Source organism: Theropithecus gelada, chromosome 8 (assembly GCF_003255815.1).
Source record: "Theropithecus gelada isolate Dixy chromosome 8, Tgel_1.0, whole genome shotgun sequence".
NCBI lineage: Eukaryota > Metazoa > Chordata > Mammalia > Primates > Cercopithecidae > Theropithecus > Theropithecus gelada.
The window spans coordinates 89140445-89165390 of record NC_037676.1 but is presented as its reverse complement, the minus strand read 5'-3'; the positions used below and the strand labels follow the sequence as shown (position 1 = coordinate 89165390).

General features: G+C 37.0%; 1 protein-coding gene across 1 annotated transcript in view; it reads left to right on the top strand.

Annotated features, from left to right (window-relative positions):
* Positions 1-547: 547 nt before the first annotated feature.
* Positions 548-24946, top strand: part of CNGB3 (cyclic nucleotide gated channel beta 3) — a 157181-nt gene continuing 132782 nt past the window's right edge. Inside the window, exons 1-3 of the mRNA XM_025394403.1 lie at positions 548-724; positions 4514-4595; positions 17969-18095. Of these exons, the coding sequence (XP_025250188.1) occupies positions 596-724; positions 4514-4595; positions 17969-18095 (338 nt within the window). The 5' untranslated portion in view covers positions 548-595. The remainder of the gene's footprint in view (positions 725-4513; positions 4596-17968; positions 18096-24946) is intronic.

The window sequence follows — 24946 nt, the reverse complement described above, 5'->3', positions numbered from 1 at the left end:
ACACAGAGGGAGAGTAGAATAAGCAGATTTTTTGATTGTTTGTTTAGCCATGTGGAAATCAACCACCAGAAGAACAGAGAAAGAGAACTTAAAAATAGTGACCTAACATTGAAGGACCAGAGAAGGAGATTTTGAGGAGTGAATGATTTGCTTCATATCATAAGCCCTCGTGGATGTTTTTTTTAATCATTTCCATATTACTTTGCATAAAGTTAGATAGACAAAGATAGGTAAGTGGGTAATTAGAAGGAAAAAAAAGAAAGAAACCAATGTGTTGTGTGATCACAGTTAAATCATTCAAATCAGCTATGAAGCTGTGTTTAATCCTCTACTTCTAAATTATTCACAAGATCATTTTGACTCTCTAAAGTTCATAAACACAGTGCAAATCACCCAAGCAGAAGTAATTTGCTGCTTTTAAGCCAAAGCCCTGACTAGCTAAGGAGTTGCCTGTAGGAATTAACCAGAACAAAATCCTGATTAAACAACTAATTGGCTTGTCTACTAAAGAAAAAGAAAAGGAAAACAAAGTACATTTCTCTACCTTAAGGCACAGTCATAAATACAGAGGGTTTTCAGAACTACCTCAGAGAAGATGTTTAAATCGCTGACAAAAGTCAACAAGGTAAAGCCTATAGGAGAGAACAATGAGAATGAACAAAGTTCTCATCAGAATGAACAAGACTCTCATCCAAGTAATCAGTCTCAGCAAACCACAGCACAGGTATGTTCTCTACATTCCTATGTGAGCCTTGATTTTCATCATTTCTTATCTAGTAATAGCATTTAATCACTGCTACGATATATGATTGCTTAGAAGTTTTACCTGGCACCATCTGGTAGATGTACTGTGTCGGGCTTGTCTTCATTAATTTATATATTCTGTATGTATTTGTTCATAAAAAGAATAATAAATGTTTAGGAGACTATACTAGGATTTGAAAAAGCCAAGTGAGGCTTCTTATTGCTGATTTTCACTTCTACCATCATCCAAAATGAAATCACTTCTCAAATATTAAATTGGTTACTTGATTGAGTTTCAACAAAGAACATCAAGTATCCTGGTCTTCATAAACCACACGTTAACAATAAATTCTCTAGAGCAACAGGAAATCTACTGGCTCTCAGTTGAAAACGATTTTACCACTCAAAAGACATTTGACAAATCTGGGGACACTTTCAGTTGTCATAGCTCTGGGATGGGGATGTTACTGGCATCTAGTGGGTAAAGTCTGCAGATGCTGCTAAACATCCTATCATGTACAGGACAGCCCTCCACAACTTAGAATTATACACTACACAATTTTAATACTGCCAAGGTGGAGGAACTTGACTTTAAACAAGTCTTTTCACAAGTTCTAAATATATTTATCTGCAAAATCTATATGATAATTTCTGCTTTGTTGTGAGAACTAGAGACAGTAATATATAAAGCACATGGTAGGTACTCTGCAAGTGGTCATTATTAATAAGAATTTGTGTTTCTGTGACAGGTTTAAGTCCAAAGTGATCATTACAAGAGCAATATTTGCTTAGAACTATCTAGAGAATAATTTTCATGAATTACTCACTAGAATTATCTAAAAGAGCTACAGAAGATTTTTAGAGCAGTATTTTCCTGTCTGAAAGGGCTGGATGAGAGATGTCAAGTACAAGCAGGAGTGCTCCTCAGGGACTAGGGGAGCATGGTCCAATGGTTCGGGTTTAAATGAGCCCAGAGGATAGACAACACTGAGATTATTTAATATTGGCAGTGGAAACCCCGCCTTCCTTTTCTGATTAATGTTGACTGCTTTGCAGTAGAGAGGAGATTAGGAGGATTGTGTTAGGATTGCTTCGTGAGAGTGCCCTTGACTTCTTTCTAATTCTTATGTCAAAATAAATTCTTATGTCATACTAAAAGTTATTTATATGTTGAAGAACTTGTATAATGTCACAAACATTGAGCTGGTACTTCCCTTCAGCTAGTCTTGCTGTGTTTTGCTCTGGGAAAGTCACTACATTCATCTTTAACCCTTGCCTACTGTGATTATTTTCCAAAGGAACATATAAAAGCAGCTATAGCTAATATATTATTCTCTTCGAGAACATTGTAGCTAACAGCAATTACTATGTGTCAAGCAAGGTGCTAAGCCCTTTTCTAGCGCTGCTGTATTTAATCCTCACAACAGTCACAGGTCCTATTACAATTTGCTCCTTACACATAGCTAGCAAATGGCAGAGCCTGGATTGGAACCAAGTCCTATCTGACTTGGGCACCTGAGAGCTAAATCACTAGGCTATACTGCTTCAAACCAGGAGGGATATTAGTTGAGTCAACCTTTAAGATACTTTGCTTGCATGATAAAGGGATGTTAGAGAGAAGGGGAAAAAAAAACAGAAACTTCTGAAAGAGTTCTCCTTCCTTTCAAAACAGGAATACTGGAGAAGTACTTAGATTAGGCAGAGGTAGAGCACCCATTGGGTATATCCCACACTATTCCAACAGCCATAATTTGTGGATATTAATCATGAAGTCTACTGGCATCACATTAGATTTTTTTTTTTTTTTTTTTTTTTTTTGAGACAGAGTCTCATTCTGTTGACCAGGCTGGAGTGCAGTGGTGCGATCTTGACTCACTGCAACCTCTGTGTCCTGGGTTAAAATGATTCTCCTCCCTCAGCCTCCCAAGGCTGGGATTACAGGCGCATACCACCACACCCAGCTCATTTTTTGTATTTTTAGTAGAGATGGGGTTTCACCATGTCGGCCAGGTTGGTCTCAAACTCTTGACATCAGGAATTCTGCCCACCTTGGACTCGCAAAGTGTTGGGATTACACGCGTGAGCCATGGCGCTTGGCCACCTTTTATCTTAAAAGTCATGTCTGGGGAATTATTTGCATCTGTTCTTTCCAAGAACATGTGGGTATGGGAAAAAATAATTTATCTCCGATTTCAAATATGCTAAATGTTAAAAATGACAGAAAGTTAAAATCCTGTTTTCTTTCATGGAATTTGACCTTTCAAAATGGCATTTAAACAATAAACCTCTGAACTATGAATAAATGATTAGAGTCTTCTAAGAAAATATCTAGGAATAAATATATCAATGTATATTTTTTTAAGGAGTCATTTAAAGAGCGAATTTACAAACCAAAATGTCATGGGTAATTCCCACCTATCAATAAACAGTAATTCAAGAACTGCAAATCAGTCTAACCCAAACTCTCTCTTACCCCAGAAGAAGACACTGTTCACATAAATCTACATTTGTACACACATAAAGACTATGATGGAAATGTTTATGAATAACATCATAATGATGCAAAAGGACTTGATTAAAGTCAGAAGGCTTCTTCACCGTTTATAAATTGTTCTGGACTTATACCTTTCTAGCTAGGTTCATATAAACTGGCCACTCAATCAATTTCATACTCAATAACATAATAATATTTAATAATAGCTGCCTCGCTATTATTATACCATATTAACATATACAGTTATTGTGAGGCTTAAGCGAAAATCAGCCAATTAATTCATTTTTTAGTTTAAAATGCTTCTGTGACATACACGGCTTATAAATAATGTCAGAACTCCATAGCAGGCACACAAGACTCTCAGTGTCCTTCTGGTCCCTGCCTACTCTTAAGCCTCATCTACTCACCCTTTGTCCCATCCAACTGCTCCCACTGTAGTCTCTCCCCCCACCTATGTACAGTCACGCCTTTGGCTTTTGCTAAACCTGCATCATCTGCCTGGAATGTTTTCTAAGACCTCTCCATGTGGAAAACAAAAATCTTATCTTTATAAAGTCAAGAGTCACTATCTTTGGAATAGCTTCCTTTCTTTCCTTTCTACTCCAATAGAATTGACCACTTCCTGTTTATGCCCTATCCTTATCCTCTACAGACATTGATTCGTCACCTGCATTTTCTTGCACTTAACATTTTTGTGTGTTTGTTTCCCCTTCTAGACTGTGCATAGCTTAGGAGTCAATCTTTATGATCTAACCTCATATCTTGTTTCACTCTGCCCCGGTAGGAACATCCTGAGGCACACACTAGCCATGTCCGGTGCGACATGACGACATTTCAAAGGAAAGCTTAGATGATCAGACAAATGATGAGGTAGAAGCACATGAAATCATGGAGAGAAGAAAGGGAGTTTTGTGTGAATGGGACCAAACTGCCTTCTCTCCACTATTTTAAGTTCTGCCATAAAAGACCTAGACCAATGCTAGGCCTGTGGCAAGTAAAGACCAGAATTGAAAAACTGTGAGCAAGAGAAACACAAAATCCACCCTGAAAAAACCAGAGGGCTCCTGTGACTAACAAGCTGTGGAGGCTGAGGTTGATTATTCAATAGTAGGCCATGAATGCCCATTTTAAATGCATGAATCATTTTTAGTGCATCATAAACAGTCAATTTTAATGATCCAATTAACAATTGAGTGGAAAATGGTGTTACATTTTACATTCAACTTCATTTTCATGTAAATTCATCACATACAATCTCTATGTTTTTTCTCAAAGGAACAAAACAAAGGTGAAGAGAAATCTCTCAAAACCAACTCGACTCCAGTCATGTCTGAAGAGCCACACACCAACATACAAGGTCAGAATGCAGTCTGCAAAAAAAAAAAAAAAAGTGAAATACGTATTTATCTGAAATGTGTTGTCTGTTGAAATATTTGTCCTTGACTAGGTGAATTATCTAGGGTTATCTGCAGTTATTTGAAGATCTGAATATTTACAAAAACTTTATATTCTCATTCAGTAACTCATTTGTCCATGCAATAGATGCATTTTCATTGCCTGACATGTGCCAGCCACTGTTCCCTGGGCTGGAGGTGCAGTGATGAGCAACACGAGCAGAGTCTGAGGTTACATAGAGCTTGTAGTCTAAAGAAACACATCACAGATAAGTAAGCACATTGTGAACGATGCAATTTCAGACACTGATAAGCAATATAAAGACATTAAAATGAATGTGGATTGAATACATTTAAAGGTTTAGCATTCACACCTCTGCTCCCTCCTGCTAAACTCTCTCCAATAGAAGGCTCATTTACTTCTAAGGCTACCACACTTGTTTCTAAATCCATATCAGGTCAATTTCTTTTTTAAGACTGCCAATATTTTTCATCTCACCACTAGATGTACACGACGGTATTTTCTGCTGCATCACAAAGAAAACATGTCTAAAACTAAATTCCTTATGTTCTCTTGCAAATACGCTCCCTCTCCTGATTTACTTCTACCCCTGGTACTATCATTCTTTCAGCCTCCTAAGCTCAAAACCTCACTCAGGTTTTATTCCTTTATCTAGGATGTCCTATAAAGAAAATTAGTCACCAAATCTCCTTTCATAAGGACCCTGAAACACACTTCCTTTTTTTTTTTTTTTTTTTTTTTTTTTTTTTTTTTTTTTTTTTTTTTTGAGATGGGGTCTCACTCTGTCGCCCAGGCTGGAGTGCAGTGGTGCAATCTCAGCTCACTGCAAGCTCCGCCTCCTGGGTTCAGGCCATTCTCCTGCCTCAGCCTCCCGAGTAGCTGGGACTACAGGTGCATGCCACCACGCCCGGCTAATTTTTTTTTTTTTTTTTAGTAGAGATGGGTTTCACCACGTTAGCCAGGATGGTCCCGATCTCCTGACCTCGTGATCCTCCCGCCTTGGCCTCCCAAAGTGCTGGGATTACAGGCATGAGCCACCGTGCCTGGCCCACTTCCTTTCTTTCCAATCTCAGCAATACCATCTTGGCTGGGGCCCTTATTAGTAGGTCATGTATGCACTACCCCAGGCTAAGTGGCTACTTTTGTTTAGAACTCTATTTCACCCATCTCTCCCTTGTTACCCAGCCCAAACACTGTTAGCAGATTATTTTCCATTAACCACCACTTTGATCTCAACTTTTGCTCAAGAAGCTTAAGGGTTTGCATATTGCCTGCAAGACAAAATCTAAATTCCTCCACCTGACTTTGTAGAACTTAATGTGATCTATTCCCAGCCCCCCTCTCTAGACCTCTCCTACTTCTCTCCTACTTCCAGCAGGAACACTACCCCCTAACCAAAAAATACAAAAAAATACAAAATGAAAGGGAAATCGCTAGAACAGAATATATTTTGTTAAATAATAAAAATAAAATTTTTGCCATAAAACTAGCACAAATGTTTTGCTTTTCATCTGTTCAACAAAGTCTGTGTATGATGATTGTTAATGACTTCCTATTTGTACTAAAAAAAATATTTGAACTGAAGCACAATTGAGCTTTTACTAGCCCAAATGTCTCATCTTTAAGGAACAAAAATAAGAAATACACAAAAATTACAAGCAAGATTATAAATTTAAAAACAAATCACAAGAAATGTTTCAAATACACAAATCGCTGTCAAGGAATATCCCCACAATCAAAGTACTGAGGCCACTATCCTAAGCAAACTAACACAGGAATAGAAAACTAAATACCTCATGTTTTCACTTTTGGGAGCTAAACATTGAGTACACATGTAAAGATGGGAACGGCAGACACCAGGATCTACTTGAAGGTGGAGGATTGGAGGAGGGTGAGGATGGAAAAACTACCTATACGGTATCATGCTTATTCCCTGGATGATGAAATAATCTGTATACCAAACCCCCATGACACAAGATTTACCCATGTAATAAACCTGCACATGGGCCGGGCGCGGTGGCTCACGCCTGTAATCCCAGCACTTTGGGAGGCCGAGGTGGGCGGATCAAGAGGTCAGGAGATCGAGACCATCCTGGCTAACGCAGTAAAACCCCGTCTCCACTGAAAATACAAAAATTAGCTGGGTGTGATGGCGGGCACCTGTAGTCCCAGCTACTCAGGAGGCTGAGGCAGAAGAATGGTGGGAACCCGTGAGGCGGAGCTTGCAGTGAGCCGAGATGGTGCCACTGCTCTCCAGCCTGGGTGACAGAGCGAGACTCCATCTCAAAAAAATAAATAAATTAAATAAATAAATAAATAAAAAATAAACCTGCACATGTACTCCTGAACCTAAAAGGATTTGTTACATTTTCAATTTTTAAATAATACAAAATTCCAGTACCATCTTACTTTAATTTGGAAATGCTACATTAAACCTGTTGTGTAATAAAGAAAAATAAAAAAAAAAAAAGGACTGCTCTAAATAAACAGCCCCACTCCCATACTTACTTGTTTCTATTTAGGAGAAAAGGAAAGAACCTATATGAAGAAAATAACTGAATTTTACAGAGATATGCAGAATAAACTTACATAACTGGAGATGAATATGTGTCCACTTGGGAGGATATTATAAAGATATTGTTTTTTTTCTTAAATTAATTTATATTTATACTTGTTACAGCCTACTCTCTACCTTATAGTAATAATTTTTTTAAAAAAAGGGGAAGAAAATTCACTTTAGTTTTCTTGACTTTATTTACTTATTTTGAAAAACAACTCTATGTTTTCACTATGCAGATTAGAATGCAGGGAATACATGTTCTTGCACAGACCAGGTGTTTTTGCCACTATCTTTCTTCTGTACTTTTATCTCTGCCACAAAGATAAGAAAACAGTATCTTCCAAATAGAAAATCAGCATTGACTTATCCGAGGAAAGAGGGGGAAACAAATAAATGTTCTACAATACATTTTTCAACATGAAAGCAATATAATCATACTTCCTAGCTGATGACTAAAGCTAGACTGTTCAACTGCTAGATTATCTGATTTAAAATATTTAGGATAATGTGTCATTGAAAGAGGAAATCACTTAATAAGCCTAAAACTCTGTCTGACCCAAACTCACATACATAAAACTTCCACAAATAGTAAGAATCATAAACCAAGAGGATATTGTAAAAAATGTAATCTTGCCTTCTTTTATCAGTAATTGAAGACGATTATTGAATCTTCAAATTTGTTTAAAAGGAGAAGACTCTTGTAGATTATACAACAATCTTGAAGGCATACTCCAAAATGTGATTAAGAAATGGAAGTACCAAGGAAGAGAAAAACATTCTGATAATTCAAACTACAATTCTTTTTTTCTGAGTTACTTTGTAATAATAATGGTTTAAATCTACAGTTCTTTGCACAGAAAAATACAACCTTAATTGGCATAAAACCAAAGATTACACCTTTGAAAAGACAAGTTTATTCTTATCTTTGTTGTACTTTTTTCAAAGTGTATTTGTAAGCTTAAATTTTTCATAGCTGGTAATAAAAACTCTTTTGTGGAAGTTTCATTTAACAGAGGAGCTATTTGAGTAGAAGGAAAAAGTAGTTTCATTTAAATCTGCAGACTTAGCACGTCTCCAAAGACTTTAATAGGAATAACAGTTATATTTAAGATATTTTGTCTTGAAAAAGCAAAATTATTAGTGTTTAAAGATAGCCTCTGATATGTGCTTGGTATTTTTGTGTTCACTTCAAAACATGCAGGTGCAATGTCATAAAATCTGCAGATGTTGATTTCTGATTATAGAACTCTTATCTTCTGCAGAGCATGGTTTAATTTATATCTGCCATGGAAATGAAGAATGCAACATATTTTGGATTCAAATAAAGATAACTTGCTAAGGTCATCTTTTGATTATAATCATCTTCCTTAGGCATCTACTTCACTTATATTACATTAAATGCTTCTTTAAATAAATGTCTCGGTCCCAGTAGAGGATATGTAAGTAATTTACCTAGTGGTTTTTGGTACTTTTAAGTGATATATTATTTGTGTAGAAATGGGTCAAAGTTGAGTTCCCATTGCTAGTATGGTGTGGTAAGCCAATTAATGGCTATCCAAAGTCGTCTACACCATCATCTCTAAAATCTATGGATTTGTTAGCTTACATTGAAGAAAATTGCTAATGTTACTAAGGATCTTGCAATAGGAAGATTATCCCAGATTATTCAGCTAACCCCAGTGTAATCAAGGGCTCCTTATAAGAGTTGAAGCAGGAGAGTCAAAGGCAGGAGATGGGACAATGAAAGCAGAGGTGGATTGATGCTCTCTGGAGGTGGAGGAAGGGACCAGGACCCAAGGAATGCTATGACCTTTAGAAGCTGGAAAAGACAAGGAAAGGATTGTCTCCTGAAGCTTCCAGGAGGAACACAGCCTTTCAGACATGTTTTAGACTTCTGACTTTCAGAACCGTAAGACAACTGACTGTGTTGTTTTAAACCATTAATTTTATGGTGATTGATTACAGCAGCAATGGAAAACTATAATACATACTGTTTTAAGATAATTCCAACTTGAAATATAAAATGCAACCATTTTTCTCCTGGCTAACACGGTGAAACCCCGTGTTATTAAAAATACAAAAAATACAAAAAATTAGCCGGGCGTGGTGGTGGGCACCTGTAGTCCCAGCTACTCGGGAGGCTGAGGCAGGAGAATGGCATGAACCCAGGAGGCAGAGCTTGCAGTGAGCCGAGATTGTGCCACTGCATTTCAGCCTGGGTGACAAAGTGAGGCTCCGTCTCAAAAAAAAAAAAAGCAACCATGTTTAAAATGAAATTGAGTTTTCCTACAATCATGTGAATTCATAGTAAAGGCAGTATACTATACAAAAAAAAAGAGCATTTGAGAATTTGACATCCCCGAATTCAAATCATAACTCTGCTACTTTCTAGCTCTTTAGTTGAGGCATTTAACATCTTTGAGTGTCATTTTGCTCATGTATAAAATAAGGACAACACTGTTATCAGTGTTGGGTTGTGGGTGAGAATTATATTAGTTAATATATGTAAAGCATTTAGCACGGAGGTCAGTAAATCCCAACCCTGATAGAAGCCAGATAGCATAAATGAGGAGCATTCATGCCCTGTCTGAAGAGGTCAGAGGCTACTCAGCTCTGCTAGTCACTGTCACATGGGGATGCAGGTCAAGCTCTCCCAGGTGTTTCACCTTGTCAAGACAAACTACAAACACAAATGTTAATTTGAAAGATCTCAATTTTTAAGTGTTGATTTTTTGATGTTTAAATATTCCCTTTCTTAAATTACTGGGAACACATAACTGAATTCTTATGAAATTTAGTCCACAAGACCATTCTGTGACCTCTAACCAACCACATGGTAGATATGTAATGTTGTCTGCATTTGTGAACAGTGAAATCCCTAGACAAAATTCTGAATCTGGCAATGCTTTTAGTGATCCTCTTACTTTTCCATTCCTCTTCACTCATAATCTCCATCTCAGTCTTTGTTTTGTAAACAGATTACAAGTAGGGTGGCCTCCCTGGAACTGCTTGCCAAATAACTTTCCACAGCCAAGACCCCTGAGTTCCAAGTCTAGCACAATTCTGAATCTACAGAGGTGTCCCCAGCCTTGCCCAGGTCCCTATCATCTCTCCAAACTGATCTAGACTGCATCTCAGCCAACTCTTACTTTGGGCAGCAATCTAAAGCTAAAAACTGCTCTGGAGCTAAAACTGCTCTAAAAATAATAATAAAACTGGCCGGTCATGGTGGCTCATGCCTATAATCCCAGTGCTTTGGAAGCCCAAGACAGGAGGATTTCTTGAGACCAGCCTGGGCAACATAGAGAGACCTGACCTCTATCCCCTAAAATTGTGTTAACTAGCTGGGCATAGTAGCACATGCCTGTAGTCCCAGCTACTCAGGAGAATGAGGTGGGAGGATTACTTGAGCCCAGGAGTTTGCGGTTACAGTGAGCTATAGTCATGCCACTGCATTCCAGCCTGAGTGACTGAAAGAAACCCTGTCTCTTAAACCATAAATAAACAAAAATATAAAATAAAGTCCAGTTTTTTAGAAAAGGTAGTGGATGTTTAAATAGGAAACCACTCTTCAGTCCTTGGTAGTAACAATTATCGTATACAATTTAATGTGTTCTATGTGGAATAGAAAAATAACTAGGCCATCTACTGAAATTTAGTTTACAAAAAGCAGTAAAGACTTTGCTGTATAAGACCAACCAGTTTGATTGACATGCATAAGAAGTACTACTATGGTTAATTTTAGTTCTATAGTGCACTCCCTGTAACTTTCAGTCCCATTCACCAGCCAAAGGATAAGGTGGGAATAGAGACACCCTACTGAAAAATGTATACAACTTTTTATCAAAACTATTTAAGCAGATTTCTCAAAGAACTTAAAACAGAACTACCATTCTGCACCAGCAATCCCATTACTGGGTATATATCCAAAAGAAAATAAATTGTTCTACTCAAAAGACACATGCACTCTTGTATGTTCATCACCGTACTATTCACAATAGCAAAGACATGAGATCAACCTAAGTGCCCATCAACAGTGAATTGGATAAAGAAAAGCTGGCACATATATACCATGGAATACCACACAGCCATAAAAAAGAATGAAATCATATCCTTTGCAGCAATATGGATGAAGATGGAGGCCATTATCCTAAGCAAATTGATGCAAAAACAGAAAGCCAAACACCACATGTTCTCACTTATAAGTGGGAGCTAAACACTGAGTACTCATGGACATAAAGATGGGCACAATCAACTCTGCAGGTTACTGGAGGGAGGAGGGGGGGGGAAAGAGTTGAAAAACTATTTCACCTTAGAGGAGATATAAAAAATAAAATAATAACCAAAAAATTAAAGTTAACTGTTGGGTACTCTGCTCACTATCTGTGTGAAAGGACCATTCACATCCCAAACCTCAGCATCATGCAGTATACCCATGTAACAAACCCACACATGCATCCCCTGAATCTAAAATAAAAACTGAAATTAAAAAACAAGACTCCAGCATATTTATTTCCTTCATCCAAATAGAAATAGTCTTGTGTAGCAAACAATCAGAAGTATTCTTTTAAAACGATACCTGATAGGATGATAAACAAAAGAATTGAGAAATGAATAAAGTTGGTATGACATTTCTGAAAATTTAGTCTAGAAAAAAGATAAATATTACATGCTTTCTAGTCTGAGATGATAAAGAAAATTCCTAACTGCTGGTTTGGCAAGAGGCAGAGACATAATCAGGACACCTTCAGTGGCAGGGGCTCATTGTAAGAAAACTTATGGATAACTAGAGCTGAAAAACCATTCAAGGGAGGCTTTCAGACTGAGGCAGCCTAGGAGCTAATTACATTTTCTCCTTTTCCCTCAGTGAATATGGCTTCATTTCTCGTGACCGCTGTTTTCTCTGCATATCTACTCTGGACTGCTCTCATTTCCATTTACTCATTTTCCAGTCCAAATTCCAAAGGGAGTAGTCTGACTGACTTAGATAACAACCATTTTTCCCATTCAGCAGAGCCCTTCAGACCACCATCGAGGTTGCCAGCCAGCTGTGGACAGGCCACCCTCTTGAGATTAGGTGCCCAGCATGTGCGTGATGGGTAACCATTCCTGCATGTAATACAGCTGAAAGTTCCCTCGCTGAAAAGAGCGCAGTTTGGCCTAGAAAACCTACCGTTTTAAATATTGAACAGAGAACAGGTTCTGACTGATAAAATTACTGTCATTACATGTTTTATAGGCTAAAAACTTAAGAGACCCTAACCAATGTGGATAGGATGGATTTTTTTCCTTTAAAATGCCTTTTATGTTGTAGTTTGCAGGATTTAAATATATTTGCATAATTCAATTAAACTCTGTGCTTTTAGGCTTCTTTCTGCCAAAGAATATAGCTGACTTATGGAAAACTGCATTACGATTTTCTGGTTCCTGGGCTCTGTTAAGTAAATGGAAGGTCTTGCATCATGCCCCGCATACATCAGTGCTATGAAGACCTGAAAGAGTTAATATACCTTTTTTGTTTTTGTTTTTGTTTTTAGCAATTTATTCCAGTCTGGCTCATGGAACACTTTGTGTTTATATTGCATTTTTCTCAAATGGAGTCTTTATCTAATCCTCACAGAAATCCCTAGTACAAAAGTATTTTTTCATTTTATGGATGAGGAAACCGTTATAAAAAAGAGACTTATCCGGAGTCACCTAGAGAATTAGTTATGTAGGGATTACAGGTCTCTGTTCGGTACCCAGCACTGGTAACTCATCATATTCCTTAATAGCTATATATAAAATGTATTTTCTAAATGAATTAATCTCAGTTTTAAAAAAGTCCCTGAAACCTAGCATGACATTGAGAGAGCACTGGATTCCTCCATCCTGACACAGTAACAAAACGACCTTAGATGGATCCACGTTCTTTTTCATTTGGTGATTTGCACATTTCTTTACTTGTGATGATGTATCCTAAAGTCAAAAATCTTTCTCAATACAAAGATCTCTTCAGGACATTATAGGACTTTAAGGCTGCCTAGAGGACACCTAAGCTTTGACCCTATGCAAAGATCCTGTCCTCCCTCAGCACAGGCTCCCTTGGCACAGGCTTAGATTGGCTGGAGGCTCCTGAGTACCACCAGCCAACAGAGCATTCACTACCTCACAAAGCAGTGCATTTTGTGGTTAAACAAGTTGCTAGAATGTTTGAGGGTTTTGCATGTTTGTTTTGTTAATTCATTGGTAAGTCCTTCTTCTGCCTTCTAGACCACATGAAATAAATCTATTTTCTTTTCTATGTAGCAGCATTTCTATGAATTTGAAGTAACTATTATGTCACTAGTTAATCTTAAATACTTTACTAAAAGAGCCTAAGTTCCTCAAACCATTTCTCATATGAGATGGTTTCCAGAATTCTCATCCCTTTTGAGTCCTTCTCTGGATTTTTTTACAGATTACATGTTTTTAATATAAAGTGTGTCATTTTTCTGTTCTTGTGAATGCCATTTTAAAACACTCTTTCAGATTCCATTTTATGTGCACTGCTGTAATGTTGTCAACTTCCTCCATGTTGTTTGACAATCTACAAAGATGTAATAAAATTTCAAGTGTGATTAAAGTATTGTAGTTAAAATTATTGTAAGTACACTAGATAATCCAGCAACTCTGAAATTAACCACAAGCTGAGTCAAAAATACAACCTCGGGTGCCGGAAAATAATCATTAATCATACACTTCTTAAAACTGTTAGTCCTTAACTCCAAATGTTCATTTAGATGAAAATAATAGTATCAATTAGGCATCTAATCGAAGTACCCAGACTTAGTCTTTATTAATGCATCTAACATCCAGTTACTCAGGTACTGGTGGCTGCTAATAAAAAAAGATTTATTTTTGAGATAGAATCCACATGTCTTTGATGTCTTAAGAACTAGAAATTTGACCAAAGTAGTACCATCCCCCACACCAAAGATTCTAACCAATGAAGGCATTGTCAAGTCTTGTGCTTTTTATATCCATCCAAAACAAGCCAATTGAGTGTCTTTTTAATTTACAACCTTATTCCCATATTAGGTTCTTCCTTTGAATCCCTCCTTTCCAGCATTTATGTAATGTCACTGATAAAATGTGGAAGGTTAATGGATTTCCACATCACTTATTTCCTCACCTGAAGAGAGAAGCAGATGTTTCACACCTGCTCGTGTCTCCATGTTGTGCTGCTACAAGGGGCCAAGGATACTGGAAATATATTACACAGGCTCAGTGTGAGATGCTGCCAGGCTCAGGATGGAATCAGCCTGGTGTGTGGAGAGCAAACTCTACTTATTTTTGCATATTCAATAAAGGCAACCATATCACAACACTTTGATTCCAGATTTCACTATCTGCCACAGGCACACATTCCAGGGCAGAATTTAACCAAGTGTACTGATGAGATCTGGCGATTGCTATACAATGTTCAAAGAGCACCACTGGCAGAAAGGCTTACACTATTCATTTGGGCAGCTATTGAAATCGGGAATCCTGCTGTCCATGTGTGAAGCTGGGAAGAAGCACAATGTGCAGTTGACAACACTTCACCCAGATGCCAGAGCAACACTTGCCTTGTATTTCAGATTTCTCTTTCATGATGAGGATGATGCAAACACTCTGACCATCTGTTTCCACAAACAAATAACATGTTGCATGGATAAAAAGACACCCACACTGAACTATAGTTGACAGGCATTCTTTTGTTTTAAGTCCTCATGGGTTTTTTAAGTTGTTGTTGTGCTTTGAAGCCAAGAATAGGAAATAACCGGTTTCTCATGTTCATCAATAAGCTATTAATGAGGATTTATTTTGTAATTAAATGCTTATCCACAAATCAAATCAGGCTGAAATTAATTTATAAATATCCCAGGCTTGTCAAAACAGGGGCAGTGTTATTTTAGAAAGGCTTGGTAATAGCTAGAGAAGATCTGGTAAGTTGCTAAGATCTACCTAGAATTAATTTTATCCGAATGTTAAGGTGATAAATAAAAATTATTATTAGGAATGGACAAAAAGAACTACTGCAGAACAGTTGGTCATTTAACTGGTACTAGCAGAAAAGTTAATACTGAAAATGCAATACATATGCTGTAGCTTGAATGAGAGACGGAGGAGATATATAATGCAGCTTATATCCATGTGGCTTTATAAGAAATAGCCCACCAGGTGCAGTGGCTCACATCAATAATCCCAGCACTCTGAGAGGCTGAGACAGGCACATTTCTTGAGCCCAGGAGTTTGAAACCAGCCTGCACAACATGGCAAAACCCCATCTCTACAAAAAATACAAAAATTAACTGGGTGTGATGGTTCATGCCTGTAGTTCCAGCGATCTGTGAGGCTGAGGTGGGAGAATCACTTGAGCCCAGGAGGTCAAGGCTACAATGAGCTGTGATCATGCCACTGCACTCCAGCCTGGGTGACAGAGTGAGACCATGTCTCAAAACAAAAACAAAAACAAAAACCCATAGCCAATAAAAGCCTTTAAGAAATGTTTTACAGTACAGATTCTATTTGTTTTACATTCAGGATTTTTTTTTCTGATTTTTACTCATATTTCATGTTCTTTATCAATCCTAATTTTCTTTTAGGGTAAGCGCTCCTAGAAACATATGTGAACACAATGATCCATAACATTTTTCTTGGTCCAGACTCCTTTGAGAAGCCCATGATAACTCTAGATCCCCTCCATGTAATAAAAGGTGTATACAACATATGGCTTCAAGGACTTCAAACCAAAAATGCGCTAGACATCCATGGCCAGCGATTAAGAATTTTGCTTCTAAATATTATACAGTAATGGTCCAAGTGTTTGTAGATACAAAAAAGGATTAGGCTGCCACTTTCACAGACAGCAATGCAAAATGGCAATTTGTCAGAGATCTGATCTATATGATTTTTGTTTTGATTGGGTAAAGAGAAATGGAAAACATTACTTGACCCAAACACTTAAGGAAAACAGATCCTTCTCTCTTATTTTTATCAAAAGCTTGTTAGTACAGAATGACATATTGAAAGTGCTATTTTTTTACTCTGAAATCTGTTGGATACTGATAAACTCATTAGCGTACCACATGTGCCTGTACAGAAGGGTCCCTATCCTACAATTTTCAATATTTCACCTAAACATAATCTTTACACACAGGCTTCAAGGATGTGATTATACCGAGACGTTTGTATCCCAAGTAAATTGGGAATTGGGGTTTTTTCCATTTAAACGTAACAAAAACATAGCTAGTACTGTGTTTTCTATCTTCTAGCCAAAAATACTATAATTCCAAAACAAAAGTAGATAGATGCATAATGAATAAAAGTGTCTTGGGAAATCGAGAATTTAAGCTTTCTTAGTCTTAAACTTTTAAAAACTTTAAGGAGTGATTCAATTTTATGATTTCCTTTATTCCTGAAACTTGTTCCTGGAAAGTTCAGTACATTGAAAGATTTTTAGATGGATCTTAGAAATGTTCATATTAAAGGACTGGTATGGTGAAAACTTGTATAAACCGAACATCCCCTGATTTATCACTTTTGTAAATCTAAATTTTCAATATTGGGTTTGCTTAAATCTTTAAACTATATATATTACAAAAAAATAAGAATGATGATTTGGGACTCTATTTTAATATCCTAAGCACAAGACATCCAATTAAAAATAAGTTAGAAACTGTGGATAATGAATTATCATTAAATTGTATTCGTTCTTATTTTTCTTTTCTGCTTCTATATTATCTTTTAATATTAAGTAATTTGCTTTCATTAAAATCTTCTCTATAATCCAAATATTTACCAGTAAGTTGATTATTCTCTGGATAAATTACAATTTAAACTATATTAATTAGAAATTGTATTTGTAGGCTTGAAGGGAAAAAATTAATTTCTGTACTGAAAATAAAGCTGGTACATATTAGTTTGTATCATTTCTTCAGAAAATATTTCACAACTTAAAGATGGTCAAGCTAAAAACAAAAATTTGATTTCATAAAAATGTAGAATGCAAGTGCTAAATAATGCCAATCACATTTTTTCCTATTTTACTTTTCTGAATTTTATGATGCATCAATTTCAGCCCAAAATTATGAATACTTTAGCAAAACTGGAAATGCCTTCTGAATAATGAATTATTATCCTCAGCTTTGCCAATATCAAAAAGAAATATATTTTATGAACTCTTTATTACATAATACACCAACTTCAATTACAATCATGTGCTGCCTAAAGATGCTTTAGTCAATAACGGACTGCATAAAAGAAGATAGTCTCATAAGATTATAATAACATATTTCAAACTGCACCTTTTCTATGTTTACATTCACAGACTGACCATTGTGTTAGAATGGTTTACAGTATTTATTACAGTAACATGCTGCACAGGTTTGTAGCCTAGGATCAATAGGGTATACTGTATAGCCTTGGTGTGTGGTAGGCTGTAACATCAGGATTTGTATAAGTACACTCTATGATGTTTGCACAACGACTAAGTCACCTAACAATGCATTTTTCAGAATATACCTCTGTCATTAAATAGCACATAACTATATTTTTTCATTGGCCTGAAGGTGTCTACAGGTTAATTCTTCCTGCATAAAGTCCTACTTTGTTTAGCAGAAATCCCAGGGGAGGTGTTCTTGAGAAGACTATTCTAAAACACAAGGAACATCTTTGTAGTTCATGTTGTCAAATGTAACTGGGTCAAGAGTGGTGTACATTCTTCTATCTATGTGAATTTTTTTTCATAGACAAACTCTCCAAGAAAAATTCCTCTGGAGATCTGACCACAAACCCTGACCCTCAAACTGCAGCAGAACCAACCGGAACAGTGCCAGAGCAGAAGGAAATGGACCCCGAGAAAGAAGGTCCAAACAGGTGAGCATTTAATAAAGCTCACAACACATGTTAGAGATATTGCTCAGCCTGCCCTAAAGAGCTCAAATATCCACTCTCCCCTTTAGTTGAATATAAGGGCAGAAAAAATTCAATAGTCACATAACACAAGAAAACTGTGTCAGAACTAAAAGGCTGGTTCTGTGCACTTCATCGTACCTCACTGGCCAGGCATGGCCACTAACCAATATCTCTAGGCAGCCATTTGGCTATAGGCCAAATCAGAACAAAAACATTTCTGTTACATATATAAGTCATTGTGTCATTATGGAAACAGCCTATATATTTACTAGGCATGAATTTTAAAAAGAAATGATGAAAATTTTCCAAGCTCACAAATAAATAGCTATTCCAATTCTGTGAATATTTTATAGTTTCAAAAGATTAATTATTATTTCCTTTCATCCACTAAAGAAAGTGTGACACGCTAACTAGGAATAATTACAGAACTGGAACATCTTTATGCCACTGAAGGAACACAGCTTTACAAGTACTTCCCATAAGATTATTGGAAATACCACAAAAGAGATGACAATTGAAATGTGAATCAGTAAATCTGCAACAAATCCCAACAGGGAGGTCCTTCATTTTGCCACACCTTGGCATGGTATTACACACCCGCTGATCCAGTTTAAATGGCTTAACTATAGTTGATGTAATTGTAATATGTTTATGAAACAATAAAAGTATATTCTTATTTAATACACAAAAAGAGTTGTCACTTATAAAGAAGTTAAAAGTACCTATTCGTCCATTCCACTCCACCCCACCCCGCCTTCTCTCTCAGCAGTGCCTCTACTGTGTTAAACCATGTGCTGTCAGTAGGAGTCATCGTGATTATCTGGGACCCGGGGAATTGCTGAATGAACACTTGGCATCAGAAAGAGAGAATGCCTTTTCGATAAATACAAATTTGGCTATATGAAAATAAACACAAGCTCACTCTACCACACACACGCACACGCATACACACGTGTGCACATAAACACAATGTTATTTGACAAAAATAAAAGTTGACATAGTATTTTGGCAGAGAGATGTTTAAACTCTGAGGGAAGAACTGGAATCTAACAACAGAACAACTAATTATTTATATTTTATCTATAACTGTTGTTGTTTACAGGATGATTTTCAGTCCTATTAGTGGATCATCATTATCTTCACTCAACAGATAAGCAACCAAGATACTGAAAGGTTAATTCATTTGCCTATAGTAATAGAGTCAGCTCTCCTAATATTAGACCACAAAATATTTGAATTCCCAAAGAGAACTTTTACCTTCCTCATACCAATACACTCCTAGCCTTCCAAACTAATCTCCCTTTCTAGCATTAATTTCAATATGTTTATTTTTTATAATAACCCATGGTAATTGATAGATTTTCAAAGGACTGAAGTTGAAGCCATAACTAACAATTTGGGGGATAAATTCTTCTTAATCTTCATTCCTTCCTAGTATTTTTTATACTCTTCTGAAATGCGGAAGTGGAAACCTTTCAGTTACCCAGGGGTAAATCAGCATAGCTCAAAAACACAAAACTTCTTGACATGACCTCTAAGGCCCTGCCTGGTCTGTCTCTCACCTGTTTTTACTTTCTCCTCTCCCAACGCACAACCTTCCCAACTCTCTGCTCCAGTCGCACCTGTTCTATTTCAGTCTCTTGTATTTGTCATGTTCCCTCCTGTCGCAGACTTTTGCACATACTACTTCCTCTGCTTGTTCTATTCTTTCCTCCCCTGATCACCTAATTAACTTCTATTCATTCGTCAGATAACAGCATGACCATTACTTCCTTTGTAAGGCTTTCCCTGGCCTTCCTAACTAGGCCATGTGCCCCTATTAAAAGATCTCTTTCACAGCATTTATTGCTGATGCATTTTATATGATTATCTGCCAGAAAAATCCATCAGTCTCATCCTCTAAATTGTGTGCTTCATGATGGCAGGGGCCATGTCTGTTTTTGTTGATGATTAGTATCCCCAGTACCCACATCGATGTCTGGCGCATGGTAAATATTCAGTAAATATTTAACAAATGAAATGATTGATCCAAACATACTGGATTTGCTTGAACTTCTAGATTTTCAAAACTGTACAGCATCTTCAGGAGGAGACAGCAAGACACAAATGGCTTTCGAAGTCTTCCCATTCCTTTCTGCTCAGAATTCTCGACAAAAGCAAGAATAATCAGTAGCAGATAGCAAAGATAATGAGAAAAAAACATGAGGCTGTAAAGCTCTCAATTCCTTACTTCTCATCTAACACGGCTTTTCATCACTATCACTACCATGAGATGGCAAAACTGTTAAATCCAGAAGACTTTTTTTTTAAGTGTTACTTTAGTTTCATGGGTACACACACAGGTTGATACTATAGATAAATTGCTTGTTGCAAGGGTTTGATGTATATATTATTTCATCAGCCAGGTAATAAGCACAGTACGCAATAGGTAGTTTTTGACCCTCAGCCTCCTCCCTCCCTCTATCCTCAAGTAGGCTCTGGTGTCTATTGTTTCCTTCAATATGTCCTTGTGTGCTCAATGTTTAGCTCCCATTTGTAAGTGAGAACATGTGGTGTCTGGTTTTCTGTACCTGCGTTAGTTCACTTAGGATAATGGCCTCAAGCTCCATCCATGTTGCTGCAAAGGACATGATCTTGTCAGAACACTTTTTAATGTCTTCCTGGCTACAATGTAGATAGCAAAGTGGTTTGAGAAGTATTAACAAACTGAGTAGACCCAAGTTAGCTTGAAGTTCTTGCTTTGTCATTAGATGGTTGTTCACATGTTTTCTCAGGGTTGGGTGAAATCCTTCAGCTGCACTGAAGGAACAACTTGAAAGGGGCATTATAAGCTCCAGTATCACCTTTGACTAACATTAATGGGAATCTTAAAGTTCAATACCATGTAGAACTGACCAAAGTTTTCTGTTCCGATCTTATGGGCAACAACAGTTACCATATCTAGACTTCTAGAGACAGAGTTTTTATACATTATAATAAAATATCAATGATAAAATAATTATTGAAATTATTACTTCACAATGCTTTTGATGAGTAAAAGATCACCTTTGTATTTTCAGTTGTTAAATATCAGCATCTTTAACCTTGGGCAAGGTCAGGTTTGAAAAGCTCTTTCTCCTAGAAAAAAATTAAGTATTTGATTGATTGCAGGAACTCAGTATAGATGCTGTGTGGGTGACCTGTTCTCACCTCGATTTTTTAAATTTGGAAAATTTAAAAGAAGTTTTCTTATTGTAAGTGCAATTACTTTATCTTCTCATGTAAGCCTTGAGCTGAATAGGGATTATTATGTCTGGACTGATCAATAGGTACTGGGGAGAAGGGATAGTGTGGATTTTGGTGTCAGTGTGTGAGAAGTACAGTGTGATATTATTGATTACACCCTTAGTTTCTGCCCTGTTGGGAAGATGGGCAGAAGTGAACATCTAGAGGAGCAGAGACACAGAGATTACCATCTGTATCAGTTAGGGTTCTCCAGAAATATAGAACCAACAGGATGTATGCACATATAGGGAAATAAATTTATTATAAGGAACTGACTCATGTGATTATGGAGGCTGAGTGTCCCAAGATACGCAGTCAGTAAGCTAGAGACCCAGGAGAGCCAATGATATAGTTCTAGTACAAGTCTGAAAGCCTGAGAACCAGAAGAGCCAATGGTGTAAGTTCCAGTTCAAAGGGCCAGCAAACATAAGACCCATAAGGAAACAATGTTTCAGTTTGAGTCTGAAGTCAGAAGAAGACCAATGTCCAAGCTTAAACAATCAGGCAGGAGTGCCCTCTTTCTCTCAGGAGAGTCAGCTTCTTTGCTCTATGTAGGCTCTCAACTAACTGAATGAGGTTTACCCAAATTAGGGAAACCAATCTGCTTTGCTCAGTCTACTGATTCAAATGTTAATATCATCCAAAATATCCTCAAAGACACACCCAGAATAATGATCGACAAAATATCTGGGCACATTGTGGCTCAGTCAAGTTGACACATAATATTAATCATCACACCATCTCCATTATGTACATAAAGGAATTGAAACTGTATTGGTCCCACTCTTCACCCCCAAAAGCAAACAATTCGTTATCTTGTCAAATGAAACACTTAGCTTCTGAAAGACACAGGGTTCACCCCTGTGAAGTTCCACTGATGCCATTTGTCCATTACCAAGAAAAACAGCTTATTTCTGGCACTTTATCTCAGTCCAGTCTTATTTTTTAATATAAAAATACATTTTGATGGACACTAATGAATAGCAAGCAAAAGAAGATGTGTTTTGCCTGGAAATGTCAAATAGCTACGTCTGAAAAAGGAGACAGAGTTGAATGGCTCATAGGTTAAGTGGTTAAATGATGAACAAGCAAGTGAGTGAAATGTTCAGTGCCTGTGACTAGGGTGTGCTGCAAGACTGACTTTTACACTATAGTATATGGCTTTTTATCACCATTGTTACTCATAATACTGAGAAGGAAGGTTATTTCTATGAATAGTCTTCTTTGTTCATAATAGCAATCAGTCTCTATTTGGGTGGTTTTAAAATAGGCAATCATTTCACAGCAGGAACAATGAGAGCAGAATAGAATTCAGAATCTTATCACCACTCATAAACACTGACGTTTATTGTCTTGTAGCTAGAAAAAGCAAGAATCACTGCAGTAAAGATGCTTAAAAATCCATATGTGACTTTATAGTTGAAATAGAAAAGGAATGTCAGTTGTCAAGTTTACAAAAATAAAAAGCAATCTACACTTCAATAATTTATAAGCATTTTTTTAAAAAAAGGAAACCAGCTACACACTTGCCAGTTTTGTGGGATGCATAATAAAAATAATGCACTATTACTTTTAGCCCCATATTGAAATTTTCCTCTATAGTAAGCAATACTTTTATAATTAAACATTGCAAACACTTTAAACAACAGATCATCAAATCATTTTTTATTTATTTTTTATTTCAATAGGTTTTTGGAAAACAGTGGTGTTTGGTTACATGAGTAAGTCCTTTAGTGATGATTTCTGAGATCATTCTGAACAGTGTACACTGTACCCAATGTGTAAACTTTTATCCTTCACCCCCTTCCACTCTTTTCCCACAGTCCCCAAAGTCCATTGTATCATTCTTATGCTTCTGCATGAGAATACTTAGCTCCCACTTCTAAGTGAGAATGTACGATGTTTGGTTTTTCATTCCTGAGTCACTTCACTTCAAATAATAGTCTCCAATTCTGACCAGGTGTGGTGGCTCACGCCTGTAATCCCAGTGGAGATTGGTCTTTGGGAGGCCAAGGCGGGTGGATCACTTGAAGTCAGCAGTTTGAGACCAACCTGGCCAACATGGCGAAACCCCGTCTCTACTAAAAATACAAAAATTAACTGGGCTGGTGGCTTGCATCTCTAATCCCAGTTACTCAGGAGGCTGAGGCATGAGAATCACTTGAACTCAGGAGATGGAGGTTGCAGTGAGCCGAGATCATGCCACTGCACTTCAGCCTGGGCAACAGAGCAAGACTCTGTCTCAAAAAATTATTATTATTATTATAATTTTACTCTACAATTCCATCCACATTGCTGCAAATGCCATTATTTTGTTCCTTTTCATGGCTGAGTAGTATTCCATGGTGTGCGTGTGTGTGTGTGTGTGTGTGTGTGTATGCATGTGCGTGTGTGTATATATATACACACACACTAGGTATCTACCTCTGGGTAGATACCTAGTAGTGGGATTGCTGGATCAAATGGTAGATCTACTTTTAGTTCTTCAAGGAATCTCCAAACTGTTTTCCACAGTGGTTGTACTAGTTTACATTCCCACCAACAGTGTAAGTGTGTGTGTGTGTATATATATATATATATATTTTGACAGGAATCACATACGTGTGTGACAGGAATCACACACATATATACACACCATGGAATATATATATGTAACGTGTGATACATATCACACTTTATTCACTTGATTGATGAGCATCTGGGTTGGTTGCATATTTTTGCAATAGCAAACTGTGCTACTATAAACATGTATGTGCAAGTACCTTTTTCCTATAATGACTTATTTTCCTCTGGTTAGATACCTAGTAGTGGGATTATTGGATCAAATGGTAGATCTACTTTTAGTTCTTTAAGGAATCTCCAAACTGTTTTCCACAGTGGTTGTACTAGTTTACATTCCCACCAACAGTGCAAGTGTTCCTTTTTCGCCACACCCATGCCAACATCTATTATTTTTTTCATTTTTTCATTACGGCCATTATGGAAGGAGTGAGGTGGTATTGCATTGTGGTTTTGATTTACATTTCCCTGATAATTAGTGATGTTGAGAATTTTTCCGTATGCTTGTTGGCCATTTGTATATCTTCTTTTGAGAATTATCTATTCATGTCCTTAGCCCACTTTTTAATTGGATTGTTTCAGGGTTTTGTTTGTTTGTTTGTTTTTCTTGCTGATTTGCTTGAGTTCCTTGTAGATTCTGGACATTAGTCCTTTGTCAGATATATAGATTGTGAAGATTTTCTCCCACTCTGTGGGTTATCTGTTACCTCTGCTGATTATTTATTTTGCTGTGCAAAAGCTTTTTAGTTTAATAAGTCCCGCCTATTTATCTTTGGTTTTGTTGCATTTGCTTTTGGGTTCTTGGTCATGAAGTCTTTTCCTAGGCCAATGTCTAGAAGGGTTTTTCTGATGTTATCGTCTAGAATTTTTATGGTTTCAGGTCTTAGATTTAAGTCTTTGATCCATCTTGAGTTGATCTTTGTATAAGGTGAGAGATCAGGATCCAGTTTCATTCTTCTACATGTGGCTGCCAATTATCCCAGCACCAT